The 16,214-nt window shown below is 44.2% G+C and overlaps 1 protein-coding gene across 4 annotated transcripts in view; it reads left to right on the top strand.

Moving 5' to 3' along the window:
* The window catches only part of PLEKHG1 (pleckstrin homology and RhoGEF domain containing G1), a 339,483-nt gene that overhangs the window by 171,322 nt on the left and 151,947 nt on the right, over nucleotides 1-16,214 (top strand). Inside the window, exon 1 of one of the 4 annotated variants that reach the window (XM_077283053.1) lies at nucleotides 11,324-11,831. The exons of the other annotated variants lie outside the window; for them this stretch is intronic. Within the exon in view, the coding sequence (XP_077139168.1) occupies nucleotides 11,822-11,831 (10 nt within the window). The 5' untranslated portion in view covers nucleotides 11,324-11,821. Of the gene's footprint in view, nucleotides 1-11,323; nucleotides 11,832-16,214 lie in introns of those variants that run through there. 4 annotated transcript variants of the gene reach the window in all.

Here is a 16,214-nt window from a genome sequence, read left to right as displayed (position 1 = left end):
ACAAGACAATTATCCCAGTAGTGAAAATTTCCTTCTGATAAAACACTGATTTTATTGAAACTACAAGGCCACGTGAACACGGTATTTGGTGACTTTTTCTCTCGCAATATTTATAAGCCAAAATCAGAAGTGGGTGACGTGTTTCTATTATAATTTTCCTCTCATTGTTCCACTCCTGGTTTTGGCTTATAAATACTGAGGTAAAAAACTCACCAAATACTCAACGTGTGCATGTGGCCCAACGAGCAGTCTACTAAGTGATGCATCACTGGTATCAGGGTCTCTGGACCCTACATCATTGCTGATCTAATTACATAGGAAATAACTGCTGATAGATTCCCTTTAATGTTTGTGTGGGTAGTAGTATTAAAGTGTTAATTACATAGGAAATAACTGCTGACAGATTCCCTTTAATGTTTGTGCGGGTAGTAGTATTAACGTGCAAAATCGGACATGTGTGACCAACATTGTCACTCTGGTAATACACAGCTTTCTTAGCTCCATCCTACTCAATGCTTTCTCCACTCTGCTCCTCCTCATATCAGGCCGTTCAACTGAGCTGCCTCTGGGAGTATTCTCAGCACTGCTACTTCTTCCTTCTCTCTCTACCTGGCTATAGGGAGGCACAGCACAGCCAGACTCTGCAGAAATTTAACACTGCTGTGTCCTGCAGTTTTTTGCTTCCCTGGCCTATCCAGCGCCAGCAGGGGATATATTAGGCAACTCCTCCATCTACACCTTGCCTGAACTGAGGTCCCTAGCTGCAGTTCCTTCCTAGTATTCTATCTTAGAGAATTCCTTTTTTGACTCTCCAATTACTGACCTGGCTTGTGTACTCGTTTTGCCTGTTCTCACCGCCCCTAACAGAAGCTTCATATTCTGAACCTGTGCTGACCGCTACAACCTTGGACTTCCTGACCTTGTCTCTGTTTACGTCCTCTGTGCTTCGCATCTGTGCCTCTGACCTTTCGGTCAGCTTCTTCAGATCTGGGTACTGCCCTGTAGTGGCACCTGGTGATTACCCTAACGGTCAAAGCCTAACCTCACCATCAGAGGCTCTAGTGAGGGCCAGGTAGCTATGTTACAGGGTATATACACTAGATTCCTTGATAAGGCGTTGATCCAGGGAACTAGTCTGATTGCCGTATGTGGAGTCGGGAAGGAATTTTTTTCCCCATGGTGGAGTTACTCTTTGCCACATGGGGTTTTTTTGCCTTCCCCTGGATCAACATGTTAGGGCATGTTAGGTTAGGCTATGGGTTGGACTAGATGGACTTAAAGTCTTCCTTCAACCTTAATAACTATGTAACTATGTAACTATGTACTTAGCTACACCCCCCCCAGGGTAAGCCCGGCCAGTGGTGCAATGAGTCCACACCCACCGCCATCACAGACATCTCCCCTGACCATCAGTTGTTGGCACCACCCATACACATATGACCGTCTGTTGAACCAGTCACTATCGGCGATTTCGGACGTCTTTTAGTTTAATATGTATGAGGGCCTTAAAATAAGTAATGTAACAAAATTAAAGAAAAAGTGGAAAAGATTATACATTGCTCCCTAAAACTTCATTCGTGCACCTTAATTGCATCTTTTTTTAGTTTAGTATATGGTTTATACTCTGACATGTGTATTTACATTGTACCCAATATCTCAGCTGTTAGACTCATCAGTTTGCACAATGGCCAGCCTTCTGGTAGATCTGTTTATATAGGCCAACTGCCTTGCTACCAAAAGGGTGTTAAGTTCTTCACATTTTTAAGCCGCCTTTCCCATGATAATGAATGTACAAGACATGAGTCCTTTTATCCCTTCAGGTGTCCTTTCCTTGTATGTACTGTATATGTACCTAATGATCCTGGTCATTACGGGTCTGCATATACAAAATACTATTAATTGATTGAACAACTGTAGCGCTGTATGTGCCATGTTTTACAACAGCAACATAGTCTCTGACAGCATATTTTTAAAGACTTGAAGTAGAATTGTTGCTGTACTTGTTTATCCACAGACAAGATATTCAGTGGCTTCTATATATGTATCCTCCGTGGAGGCTTTTAGGAAGCAAGATGGGTAGTAGGTGATTCTCTTATGCATGTAGATACTGAAAACGAACACTTAAAGCAGAGTAGTGAGGGAAGAGCGTAGAAGTTAACACGAGGCACAAGCTTGTCAATTACAAAGAGCACAGATCTTTATGGTTGCAAAAGCTGCTGTACACACTTATGCTTTCAACTCATTGGAGCTACACTCTTGATTGTTACAAGGTGCAAACCTATGTAGGCCTTATGTAGGGCTATTGTGGCAGCTTAGGGGTCTTAGGGTACCGTCACACAGTGCAATTTTGAACGCTACGACGGTACGATTCGTGACGTTCTAGCGATATCGTTACGATATCGCAGTGTCTGACACGCAGCAGCGATCAGGGGCCCTGCTGAGAATCGTACGTCGTAGCAGATCGTTTGAAACTTTCTTTCATCGCTGGATCTCCCGCTGTCATCGCTGGATCATTGTGTGTGACAGTGATCCAGCGATGAGTTCGCTGGTAACCAGGGTAAACATCGGGTAACTAAGCGCAGGGCCGCGCTTAGTAACCCGATGTTTACCGTGGTTACCAGCGTAAAAGTAAAAAAAAAAAACCGTACATACTCACCATCTGATGTCTGTCAGGTCCCTTGCAGTCTGCTTCCCTCTCTGACTGTGAGCGCCGGCCGGAAAGTGAGAGCAGATCACAGCGGTGACGTCACCGCTGCGCTCTGCTCTCAGTGTACGGCCGGCACTGTCAGAGCAGGAAGCAGACGGCAAGGGACCTGACGGACATCAGATGGTGAGTATGTACGGTTTTTTTTTTTTTACTTTTACGCTGGTAACCACGGTAAACATCGGGTTACTAAGCGCGGCCCTGCGCTTAGTAACCCGATGTTTACCCTGGTTACCAGCGAACCTCGGCATCGCTCCAGCGCCGTGATTGCAAAGTGTGACCGCAGTCTACGACGCTGGAGCGATAGTCATACGACGCTGCGACGTCACGGATCGTGCCGTCGTAGCGATCGTAATTGCACGGTGTGACAGTACCCTAAGGCTTACTGTGCAGAATAATGTTCCTTCAATCCCACCGGCAGTCAATAATGCAATTGTGACCACTATACACATAGCAAATTGTTGTCATTCCCTGTGGTACTATTCACTCGCTCTCTCAACTGTATCTGACATCTCATGTCTTGGCTGGACCTCTTCTACTAACTCTAACCTTTTTGTCACTCAAAAATGTAGCTCCCAACCCATTAGACAAGTTGAAAACGTCTACCCAGCCTGCTTGGTGCTTTATGGGTTGTGCACCTTTGTTAGGCCACGTGCACGCGTTGAGTATTTTCGTAAGTGTTTTTACTTCAGGATTTGGAAGCCAAAACCAGGATAAATACAGAAGTGGTGCATATGTTTCTATTATACTTTTCCTCTGATTGTCCCTCTCCTGGTTTTGGCTTACAGATACTGAGGTAAAATACTGACCAAATACTTAACGTGAATGTGGCTTTAGCCAGTGTTCTTTTTTCAGTTGTATCACTCCCACAAATGTCACAATATCACCTTGTTTTTGTAGCCTGAGTTCCGTCTCTATCAAGGGCAGTGTAGCACCATGCTTGGCTTCTACACATGGACTATTTAACCAATGATGGGCTGCAACAGCGTACTAGCTAATAACCCAAATAATATCATAGCCGAACATTGCTGTATACCTCAGCATATAATTAGCTTTTTCTGCCATCATTATTAATTCTAAAGTAAAAGTTGGTTGCAACAAAAAAGCCATAATATATGGAGCAGAAAAGCATGAGGGCATCTCAACATCATTTTCCAGGACACTAAAATACTATACATTTCTAACACAATGAAGAAACTGCAAAAAGTGGTTATATAATCACCTGCTGCTCTCTCCAGACGTCACTGAGAAGAGGAGAAGAACGGCGCTGGACACCGGAGAGAGCAGGGGGAGGTGAGTAAATTAATATCCTCACACTACATTACATGCATTTATACACACATATTTAATGAATAAAAAAAAGAGTTCCATCTTGTTAAGCTCTAGATTCATTGTTACAGGCTAGAAACCTTTATGACAAGACAAGGAGGCATACATTGTGATAGAAGCAGGTGAATATATCCTTACCCAGCGAATAATGATGTCAAGTTGAGTTGAACAAACCAACAGAGGAGAAAGGGTGCAGTCAACCTAAACAAGAAAAACAGGTCCTTAGCTGATCATATAGTGGCTTTTAAGAGTTATTATAATACTATTACACTGATAGTATCAGTTATTTGTAGAGGAGTACTTGGATAGTAACACATGGACAATCACAACTCTGAGAGATTAGAAAAATCTTCACCATGGGCGATACATTTCTCACAAGCATTTGGGAGAGCCATAGTGTCTTCTATATTTCATAAAAAAAGGAAGCAGGGAGGCTTTAGATCTGGAGGATCTTCCCTGCATCCCACTACTTGGATTCAATCCTACTTCTGGCAGAAACTATACAGCTCTCACATTGATAGTTCGCATAACTGAAAGCAAGAAGTAAAATGCTAATAACATTTTTTCATTGTCTTCGACAAATAAAAAGCAAAGGATCATTTTATAGGGAAATTACAGTATTATGAGAGATCTGATAAAATTTTTACATACATTTAAGTCGTGTGGCTTTAATGTTATTAGTGCCTTATGTGTGGCGACTTTAAAGCTAATATTCCCAACTAAAACCTCCAATTTACCAATCTAACAGAACCATTAGCTCTATGGAGATGGTTAATTTTACTTATTTTCAATCCATGTTTTAGATCACACCCTCTCATCTTGCTCCATGACAAGGAGTCATCTTCAGTCACTTCTTCTGGTCTGGAGCCTTCTGTTGCTTCAATACAATCACAATGGTCTATTAGATGACAAGACTGTGATGCCGCTAAGACAGGAAGTCTTGTCATTTGATACAATAGATGCAGACAGGAAGATCTCTTTTGGAGCAGAAGGGGCATCCCACAGGAAGATGACTCCAATCATCTTACATTACCTTGATAAAGAACTTCCTTCCTACACTAGGTCAAAGCCAGGTTTTGTCTGCATTGTTGATATATTCCCCAAAAGCCATTAGAAGACTTAATTCTGACAGAACCGGTCACTGTTTTCAGTCACTTCGGACACTGGCCTTCATTCAAACAGTGATTGTTTTTCAGACATGCAGAAAAATGTGGTAGGCCATATTTTTTTTTGTCCATCTGAAAAAGATGATAACTATCAAAGTAGAATGTTAGACGGTGTCCAAGATGATTATCGGTCTCATAATAGTCAATGGCTCCATCAGGGCTACTGTCAGAATCTTGTTCATTGGGGATTCCAGCCAAAACCCAGACACAGAGTTCAGAGGACAGAACTGTGTGTCTTAACCTTGCCTCAGATGTCTCATTGTCCATCTGCTGGTTCCATCATACCTGAAGAGCATGCCCAGATTTAAGGGCAGCCTAAAAAAGCCTAGTTGTCCACCCCAACTGTGACACATTCCTTATGCTCCATCAGTGGAACATGGGTGATTTATAGTCATAACATGTTCTCAATGAGAAGTGCTAAGAAACACACATTCACACTCATCCTATGTTATTTTAGTCATGCTTTCAGATGACAAGTATAAGAAGTGCTACTTGTGAGTGGTGTACTTAAAAGGTGGGGTAGCGGGTATGTGACCTAGAGCATGTGCTCTGAGGGCTGCCACCAAATGAAGGCCGCCTCCACCGCTCACCTTTCCAGTGTGTTTATATAAGGCTTATTCAGCTAAATGACATAAGGCAAAACATTCTCGCAGTGTAATGGAAGGCATCATATGGCCTAGAGCTGGCTCAGTGGGTTACAATATAAGAAAGTAGTGTAGTAATGGTGTGCAACATTCCATCATTTTACAGTAAAGTGAAGCTCGACCTTGGAACGTCTTTAACCAAATATTATTATCAGATAAATATTTCAATTACCCCGATTGCAAATCCAACTCCACATGGACAACTTTTTTAATCATTTTTTCTACTTATTTATTGTACATGTTTTCTTTTTGCTGCCAGGCAGTTGATCTGCTTTGGTTAATGACTTACTTAAAGGGAAAGTGTACTTCCCATATCCTCTTGTGCTGTGTGCAAAAGGAAAACATTCCCACGGGCTGGCTAGGATTAAATCATTTTGCCGATGCCTAATTTGATGACATTCTCCTAATGCTTCACAGAAATAAAAACATTTTATTTTTTAAACCATAAATTGATATAATTAATATATATTCTGTTTCGTAAAGGGAATCTATTACCAAATTTTTGCCACCTAATCTGAAAGTAGAATAATTTAAGGACAGAGACCTTGATTCCAGCAGTGTCATTAATTGGGCTGCTTGCTGTAATTTTGATAAAATCACTGTTTTATAAACAGTTTATCACTAGAGGACTAGTAAACCTGCTGCTACGTAGTCCTTCCTATTCATGAGCTCTGTATAACCCCATCCACAAAATTGATTATCAATTTTCTGCCTATGCACAGTGTACAGAAGAGCTGCCAACCAGCGGGTTTATACAGAGCTCAGCATTTAGAGAATTGGTAGATCTGCACCAGAGAAAACAGTAACATGCTCAATAATTATCTAAAAACCGGTGCACACAAAACCATCACCAAAAGAAAAATAATATTTAATAGAAAAGACCTTAGGGGGTGCCTGACCCTAAAGGCCTAGCACTCTTTTGCACCCTGCCTACCAGCAGAGTCTATATTTTGAGTGGTCCCGGCACTTTACCCTGGGCACGTTATCTGGAGGGTACCTACCCTATGTGCTTGTGACCCTAGGGACATCTGATACCACCTAAGCTAAGCAGCAGTCATTAACAAGGTGTGTATTTACTCCTGATGAACCTCGTGTAGAGGGGAAACGCGTCGAGTTCTATCTTATATACATATTGTGTGGTACATTGGACCCTTTGGGGCATGGTTGATTTTTTATATTAATCATTGGATTCTCTCGGGTTGGGACCCTTTTTTAACAGGGGCCAAATTTTTTTCATCCTCATTATGGATTTTTGTGTGATTTAGCATGATATTTAATAATATTACTGTTTTATAAGAGAATAGTTTGTTAATACTATTGTACTTTGAATTTATTAACAACCATAAGCCCATTTCTCTGGCCACTATTTTTTGCTACACTATTTTATCACTCAAGCACTTTTTTCATAGTCCCTTTGAAGCTATGCTTCACATATCGTGAATAATTTAGGGTGCCAACCCCCGCTGTGAGGCAGGGTCAGAATAAAGGCTTATTCATATCCCGTGGCTCCTAAAACCCTAATTTAATCAACCATATTGTTATAACGCTCCTGTTTTTCCACCCCTTCCCTATAGGGACTATAAGAGTAGAAGGGATAGCCGACGGTGAGCTGGGGCGCCACTGCGCAGGATCAAGAGTGCCAACCTCCACTGGTAGGCAGGGTGCAAATGAGTGCTAGGCCTTTAGAGTCAGGCACCCCCTAAGGTCTTTTCTATTAAATATTATTTTTCTTTTGGTGATGGTGTTGTGTGCACCAGTTTTTAGATAGATTTAATAAGAAAAGGTATTTTTTAAAATATTTGGGATTTTTATGTGAGTAATGAGTATACTTTTGATTATTATTCCCAACGAATCTGACTTACTGTGAGCCCCATTCTCAATAATTATCAAGCAGGCGAGATGGACACTTTGAATTTTCATCTTTTAAGAGGGAAATAGCAAATTGTGCTGAAAAATATCATGCTAGCTGTGTAACGTATTTAACATTGTCTTATAAGGGCAACATCAATCAAATATTTTTTTTCTAACTTTTTTTTTCCAAAAAAGGAATGCAAAAATAATATATAGCATTTCACCTGTGTTTGTTTGGCTCATTTTCTGCTGGTTATGTTGCTTTTATTTTCAAATTTTTGTGTTAGAGTTCCTGAAAAAGAACCACCAAATCGCCCCATAAAATGAGAATAGTGCACTTTAAAGGAAAAACAACATTGCTGTGCACATGTTCCATCTTATGTCAATTCTTTTAAAGGGAACCTGTCACCCCAAAATTCGAGTATGAGCTGCGGCCACCGGCATCAGGGGCTTATCTACAGCATTCTGTAATACTGTAGATAAGCCCCCGATGTAACCTGAAAAATGAGAAAAACAGGTTATATTATACTCACCCAGGGGCGCTCCCGGTTCGGGTCAGATGGGTGTCGCGGTCCGGTCCGGCGCCTCCTATCTTCATGCGATGACGTCCTCTTCTTTTATTCCTGCTCTGGCGCAGGCGTACTTTGTCCTGTTGAAGGCAGAGCACAGTACTGCAGTGCGCAGGGAAAGGTCAGAGGGGCCCGGTGCCTGTGCACTGCAGTACTTTGCTCTGCCCTCAGCAGGGCAGACAAAGTACGCCTGCGCAGCAGCCGTGGCAGGAAGATGAGAAGAGGACGTCATCGCATGAAGATAGGAGGCGCCGGACCGCGACGCCCATCGGACCGGACCGCAGCGGGACCGCCCCTGGGTGAGTATAATCTAACTCGTTTTTCTTATCTTTCAGGTAACATCGGGGGCTTATCTACAGCATTACAGAATGCTGTAGATAAGCCCCTGATGCCGGTGGCCACAGCTCATTCTCGAATTTTGGGGTGACAGACTCCCTTTAACTGCTTCAGGATTCGGAAATGCTGAAGCAATTGAAGAAGTGACATGCTTCTTCTCACGCAGCTTCCGCTCAGAAACCATCAATTTTCTATACTGAAACAGTCACCATTATTTTAGTTTTTATTTCACAAGTCAATGGTACTTAGGAAAATTAGCAACTTTGTCATACAGCTTATCAGATAAATTTGCTTCTTTCTCCTCCTGGAATGATCTTTTATAAAATGCCTAAAATCTCTATTCAGTGAAGACATATTTTCCCAATACCGAGATTGGACATGACCCTCTTCTCCCACTCTTGACACACTGATAGCAACACCACAGAAGAAATGCTAGCAAAGGCTTCGGGTACCGTTACACTAAACGACTTACCAACGATCACGACCAGCGATACGACCTGGCCGTGATCGTTGGTAAGTCGTTGTGTGGTCGCTGGGGAGCTGTCACACAGACAGCTCTCTCCAGCGACCAACGATCAGGGGAACGACTTCAGCATCGTTGAAACTGTCTTCAACGATGCCGAAGTCCCCCTGTAGCACCCGGGTAACCAGGGTAAACATCGGGTTACTAAGTGCAGGGCCGCGCTTAGTAACCCGATATTTACCCTGGTTACCATTGTAAAAGTAAAAAAAAAAACACTACATACTCACATTCTGATGTCTGTCACATCCCCCGGCGTCCACAGGGTTACGCGCTGCTGCTCAGAGCTTCCTGCACTGACTGTGTCAGCGCCGGCCGTAAAGCAGAGCACAGCGGTGACGTCACCGCTGTGCTCTGCTTTACGGCCGGCGCTGACACAGTCAGTGCAGGAAGCTCTGAGCAGCAGCGCGTAACCCTGTGGACGCCGGGGGATGTGACAGACATCAGAATGTGAGTATGTAGTGTTTTTTTTTTTACTTTTACAATGGTAACCAGGGTAAATATCGGGTTACTAAGCGCGGCCCTGCGCTTAGTAACCCGATATTTACCCTGGTTACAAGTGAACACATCGCTAGATCGGCGTCACACACGCCGATCCAGCGATGGACAGAGGGTGATCAGCGACGAAATAAAGTTCTGGACTTCCAGCTCCGACCAGCGATATCACAGCGGGATCCAGATCGCTGCTGTGTGTCAAACACAACGAGATCGCTATCCAGGACGCTGCAACGTCATGGATCGTCGTCGTTCTCGCTGCAAAGTCGCTTAGTGTGAAGGCTCCAGTGTCCGTTGTCTCAGATGCTGCACATCTCGTATCTTCACAGCATAGACAATTGCCTTCAGATGACTCCAAAGATAAAAGTCTAAGGGGGTCAGATCAGGAGACCTTGGTGCCCATTCAACTGGCCCACGACGACCAATCCACTTTCCAGGAAACTGTTCATGTAGGAATGCTCGGACCTGACACCCAAGATGGTGCACCACCACATTATGGGTTTCTCGCATTGCACGTACAAGTGTGACACCGGCCTAAGACTAAGGGCATTGAGCTTAGGTTAAAAGCACCACTCACAAGCTGAAAAAAATAAAAACCACTAGAGTGGTATTTTAAATAGAAAAAGCATTTTTATGAGGAAACCTAATAAAAACAGAAAAAAAATGAAATTAACAGAAACTAAAAACAATTAAAAACTGCATGAACCTCCCTATACACATAACCAATTAAATATATGAGATGCAATCAAAATACACAATAGCTAGTATAGATAGTAACTTATTCAATAAATACCTAGTACAACCACCATTCAGGATGAAGTAATAAGTAAATGGGTAATATTAACAATGCAAGAAAATATAGTAGTGAATACCAAAGAGCTACTACCATATTGACAATGTATTTCTCCATCCTGGAGCTAGAAACATTAAATCTAGTCATAAAAGAGATACCAATGACTGAGTGTCGAGCACAAGCTACCCCATGTGTATCACCCTCCAAATATGGCTTCCTCAGGGGTCAGCACTGATAATCTGAGGTTTTCATGGATTCATGTGGATTTTGCAGTGGATATGCAGCAAAATCCATAGCCGTTTTTTCATTAATATTCACATATTGTAATGCAGTTTTGTAAAGCCAGAAGAGAATCCAACATAAAGGGGACATAGAAGTATTTTCCTTAATATTGGTCATTCCTTTTTACATTTACTTTTGGCTTTTGGTAGAAAAAAAAAAAACTGCATTGAAAACGGCCTGTGTGATTCCAGCCTAAAGCACTTCACTGCTTAGGACATAGGGACCCGGCAGTCAGTGCCTCCTTTACAAACATGAAGTGCGGCAATGAAACCCCAGGCCATTGTCCCTGATTGCTTCCACAAACAGCTATTAAGTGCAATGCCTAATTGCTTTTACTGATGCTTACTGTATGTTAACTGTCTAATAAAACCAAGCTATTAATTCACAGGGAATTAATCGATTATCAATCTGCATTATGTTAATGAGCCTCCTTTACCTTTAGGGGCAAAGCGCATTTTTTAACCATTAAAATAGAATTCCTTTTATAGACTGCTGAGTGGAATAGAAAAAGGCAGGACAATCAAGTGAACCCTTTCCCTTTCTAACATGTGTCGCTTTGTGCTGGAACAATGGTAGAGAGAGGTTTCCACAGAGATTATGGTTTGAAAAGTGAGCATGTCGCCTAATGGCTGTTGTCATAGGCCCGGGCTGACAGACATAATACCATTGGCTAGGCCTTCAAGCCTTCGCTGCACTTTGCATCTCACAGCTCAATGTGCCGCATTGTTCATCTCTTAGAAAAAGTTCCTGGGCAGCTGCAAATATGTCTACGCTGGGCGAGAGAGATGGATTGGGAACTGGCAGCTTTTTTCCTTAGTGGTGGGAGGGATAGGCCGGGGGAGGGGAGGCCTGACTATTCACTTTTACAATCTCAAACAGGTTGGGTATCTTTTCACCACTCATATGGTTTCTGCTTGTCTTGTGGAGAGTTCCTCCAGGGGGATTTGCCTATGTTGGTCTGAAGAAAGCTGAGAAGACAGTTGAGCTTTTCTAAAATCCTCGTGGAATGTTAAAATTGACTCCGTTTTTGCTATAAAGCACCTGTGGCTGAACTACCTAGCGATATGAATGTAGAGACACAATACAAGGATAACCCCTTGTGAGCGGATCCCATTTCTGATCTGACACCAAAATGCCTACAGGTGAGTAGTGACTTATTGTAGGAGGGCGACCTAGTTTTTGCACCGGATTGCACTTCACATTTTTCTTTTTTTTCTTTTTATTCTTCTTTGTATATGTTAGAGTTAATCTTTTATGTTTGGATTACAATTTTGACAGTTTTGCTCTCGACCCCTGTCGAAGCAATAAAAGATTGCCAAGTATGGAAGTTTTGGACCCTTTGTTAGCTAGCTTCTGCCCTATCCCATTGTAAACTAAAAAGGAACACGTTTAATGGGAAGAGGTCCGCCTCGAAGTTCCACTTCTTATTTTTGGATATAAATTGAGATTTAGCTCTTTTCTAGACTATGCGCTGGTGCGATATGTCTGGCGCCTGTTGTGCATAATTGTCACCGTTTTAAAGATTAGCCGCAATGGTCTTTTGTAGCAAATGAGGAGTAATTATTTGCGCACGCATTCAAGGATCCTGTGGCTTCTGAGCCATCATAGCCTCCTGCAGTGTTTTAATTAGAGACGTTTGCAGGAACATTCCTGCTCATTTGCATTTCTATCGCCCGGTTGTACAATTTGCTCACTGGTCCTTATTTTTCAGTTATGTAGAAAGACTCTATGGAGCCTACTGTCAGCTATAATAGTAAAGTATGTAGAGCATAGTACTGGTCCACGGCCACTACTACCTATGATGCAGTACGTAATACAGATGGGTTTGCAATAATGTTCTATATCATTACTTTTGCTCACTTATTTCGCACCATATTCCACAGCACATTACAAACATTATCATCACTCTCCCCATTGGAGCTCACAATCTAAATTCCCTATCAGTATGTCTTTGGAGCGTGGGAGGAAACCAGAGAACCCGGAGGAAACCCACGCAGACACGGGGAGAACATACAAACTCCTTGCAGATGTTGTCCTTGGTGGGATTTGAACAGAGGACCCCAGCACTGCAAATCAACAGCGTTAACCACTGAGTCACCGTGCTGTCCCTATCATTCTGTTATGGGTGGTTTTCTAAAACGAATGAAGAACCTGTTATAGTAGAGCTGAAGCTGGTTTTTTTTGTGTGGTTTTTTTTTGGGGGGGGTTGTTTTTTAAACCATGTTCACATTGTGCATTTGCTGTATAGCTAGGCAGATGAGTTTCAACTATTTTCATGCGGTGTCTGCAAGGTGGAGAGTTCAAACATCAAAATGTTAATTGACTTCAAAATCAGCCGCAAAATCCACATGGAACACATGAAATTTTACTGCAGAAAAAATGCACGACTCTTAAAGAGTTAATTTTTTTTTTCTGCCAGCTCCCCTCTTGTTTCTGTCCAACACCCTCCTGGCTCACACCCTTTTATATCACGTTTTATAGTGGCCTGCTATGGTGGTGCCAGGTTTTGCCTCCTGTTAATCACTTTACTGCTTGCTTTTCACCTCTGTTCCTCTGCTGGGTATTTCTCCCCTATTTATAGCCCGTGACTTTACTTTGATAGCTTTTGTTTAGACACTTTAGAATTGAGTGTTAAAGGGTGGGTTGTTTTTTCCATCCATGCCCGGTTGGTGGTCTTGTGCTTTGCAGGGGCTGCTGTTTTGATTCTTGTCAGTGTATATGAACACTGTCCTGTTCGTAGAGGCCCTCATGCAGCATTACATCTATAATGTCATGTGCCTTATTTTCCACTTATCTTAATTATTCACAATTTAACAGTGCTATAAAATGCTGCGTAAGTTGTCAACATTCTCATTTACCCCTGCCTTTCCAGAAGAAATAGTGTACCGTCCGTCACACAATAGACTGATGCTGTCTGTTCTTGTCATTTTAGTTGTTGACCAGGGCGGTCCAGGGTGGCATCTTTCTTACTTCTGCTCCCATGGTTATGGGCTATGCTTCTAAGAATCCAAGTATATGTCCTATGCTTAGTATCTGACAGGGGCATAGATTCTGATGAGGGCGCAGTTAGACAGCCGTATAAATCGGAGCGAGATTGGATCGCAGTGCACGGACCTGAGCATGACAGTTGTGTACTTGCATAGAAATGCATGAAGCTGTCACGCTCGGGCCGCAGAGTTGCCGACCAGTCCGTGCACTGATTTCTGATTTCACTTTAATTTATATGACCATCTGACTGTGCCCTGTGCATGATTTATCAAAACTAGCCTTTTATGCTTAACTAGATGGCAGCCCGATTCTAAAGAATCGGGAGTCTAGAATCCATATATACTTTATTTATTCAAATGTAAGAATAATACAATTAATAAATAATAGTAAGAAAGAACAAAAAATGGCTGCACTCACCAGCTCTTGACAATTCTTGACAGTACGGCACATTTCTGATTGGTCGCTCGCGGCAGGCGGCAACCAATCAGAAAAGTGCCGCGCACCACGAAGGCATATATCTTTGTCCACCCTGAGCGGGTGTAGGACGCTGGTGACGTCACTTATCTCCGGACATTATCTCCGGACAAAGCCACGGAAGTTGGCACAAATTGCCGGAAGTAGTATTCTAGGCAATTATATATTAGATTTTAATGTTATCAGTGTTTACCTTTGAACGTTTATATTGTATTGTCCTGTCACCAGCCATGTGTACGATTATCGGCCGAAAGCCTCTCTGGAACCAATAATCACCCCATGTAAAGGTATCTTTATAAGTTAAAGATTCAGAATACTATGACTTTTATCATATCCTGAACAGTCAAGTTTTTTATGAACCGTTAAGGTTTTCTGGTTGAAGTAAAAAAAACTGAGTGTTTACAGTTTGAAACCATAAAATGTTGAAAAATTATGTCATTCTTGAGTATATCACTCAATGGTGCTCATAAACGTGTCAAATTTGATCTATAATATACTTTAATATACGTTACTTTAATCTTTAATATACTTAAGAACAGGGCCCCAGACATCACACAGGGGGTCTGAAACACCGCACAGTGGTCCAAAATATCGCTGTGCTCTGCCTGGGGCCCCATATGCTGCCTGGGGCCCCTGTGCTCTGCCTGGGGCCCCATAGGCTGCCTGGGGCCCCTGTGCTCTGCCTGGGACCACTGTGCTCTGCCTGGGGCCCCTGTGCTCTGCCTGGGGCCACTGTGCTCTGCCTGGGGCCCCATATGCTGCCTGGGGCCCCTGTGCTCTGCCTGGGTGTAGGACACTGGTGACGTCACTTATCTCCGGACATTAGCTCCGGACATTAGCTCCGGACATTAGCTCCGGACAAAGCCACGGAAGTTGGCACAAATTGCAGGAAGTAGTATTCTAGGCAATTATATATTAGATGGGCATTTCCTGAAGGAAATACATGGTGCTTGAACAGCGCTACCAGCTTTACAGCAGCACTTTTCACACACGGGACTGGGGGGCGCGCTTACTTTTGCACCCGGGGCCGGGGGCGCGCTTACTTTTGCACCCGGGGGCGCGCTTACTTTTGCACCCGGGGGCGCACTTACTTTTGCACCCGGAGGCGCACTTACTTTTGCACCCGGGGGCGCACTTTTGCACCCGGGGGCGCACTTTTGCACCCGGGGGCGCACTTACTTTTGCACCCGGGGGCGCACTTACTTTTGCACCCGGGGGCGCACTTACTTTTGCACCCGGGGGCGCACTTACTTTTGCACCCGGGGGCGCACTTACTTTTGCACCCGGGGGCGCACTTACTTTTGCACCCGGGGGCGCACTTACTTTTGGTGGGCGGGGCTCCTCGGCCTCCGATTTGGTTGGTTGGGCCCCTCGTCCTCCGATTTGGTTGGTGGGGCCCCTCGTCCTCCGATTTGGTGGGTGGGGACCCTCGGCCTCCGATTTGGTGGGCGGGGACCCTCGTCCTCCGATTTGGTGGGCGGGGACCCTCGGCCTCCGATTTGGTGGGCGGGGACCCTCGGCCTCCGATGTGGTGGGCGGGGACCCTCGGCCTCCGATGTGGTGGGCGGGGACCCTCGGCCTCCGATGTGGTGGGCGGGGCCGGGCCCCTCGGCCTCCGCTTTGGTGGGCGGGGCCGCTCGGCCTTCGATTTGGTGGGCGGGGCTCCTCGGCCTCCGATTTGGTTGGCGGGGCCCCTCGGCCTCCGATTTGGTGTGTGCTCTGCCTGGGGCCACTGTGCTCTGCCTGGGGCCCCATATGCTGCCTGGGGCCCCTGTGCTCTTCCTGGGGCCCCATATGCTGCCTGGGGCCCCTGTGCTCTGCCTGGGGCCCCTGTGCTCTGCCTGGGGCCCCATGTTCTGCCTGGGGCCCCTGTGCTCTGCCTGGGGCCACTGTGCTCTGCCTGGGTGTAGGACACTGGTGACGTCACTTATCTCCGGACATTAGCTCCGGACAATAGCTCCGGACAAAGCCACGGAAGTTGGCACAAATTGCAGGAAGTAGTATTCTAGGCAATTATATATTAGATGATCGCAGAGCAGGAATAATATGCACCTACCTCGCAT

The sequence above is a fragment of the Ranitomeya variabilis genome, chromosome 2 (genome assembly GCF_051348905.1).
Source record: "Ranitomeya variabilis isolate aRanVar5 chromosome 2, aRanVar5.hap1, whole genome shotgun sequence".
Lineage (NCBI taxonomy): Eukaryota > Metazoa > Chordata > Amphibia > Anura > Dendrobatidae > Ranitomeya > Ranitomeya variabilis.
This window is presented reverse-complemented; position numbering and strand designations above follow the sequence as displayed.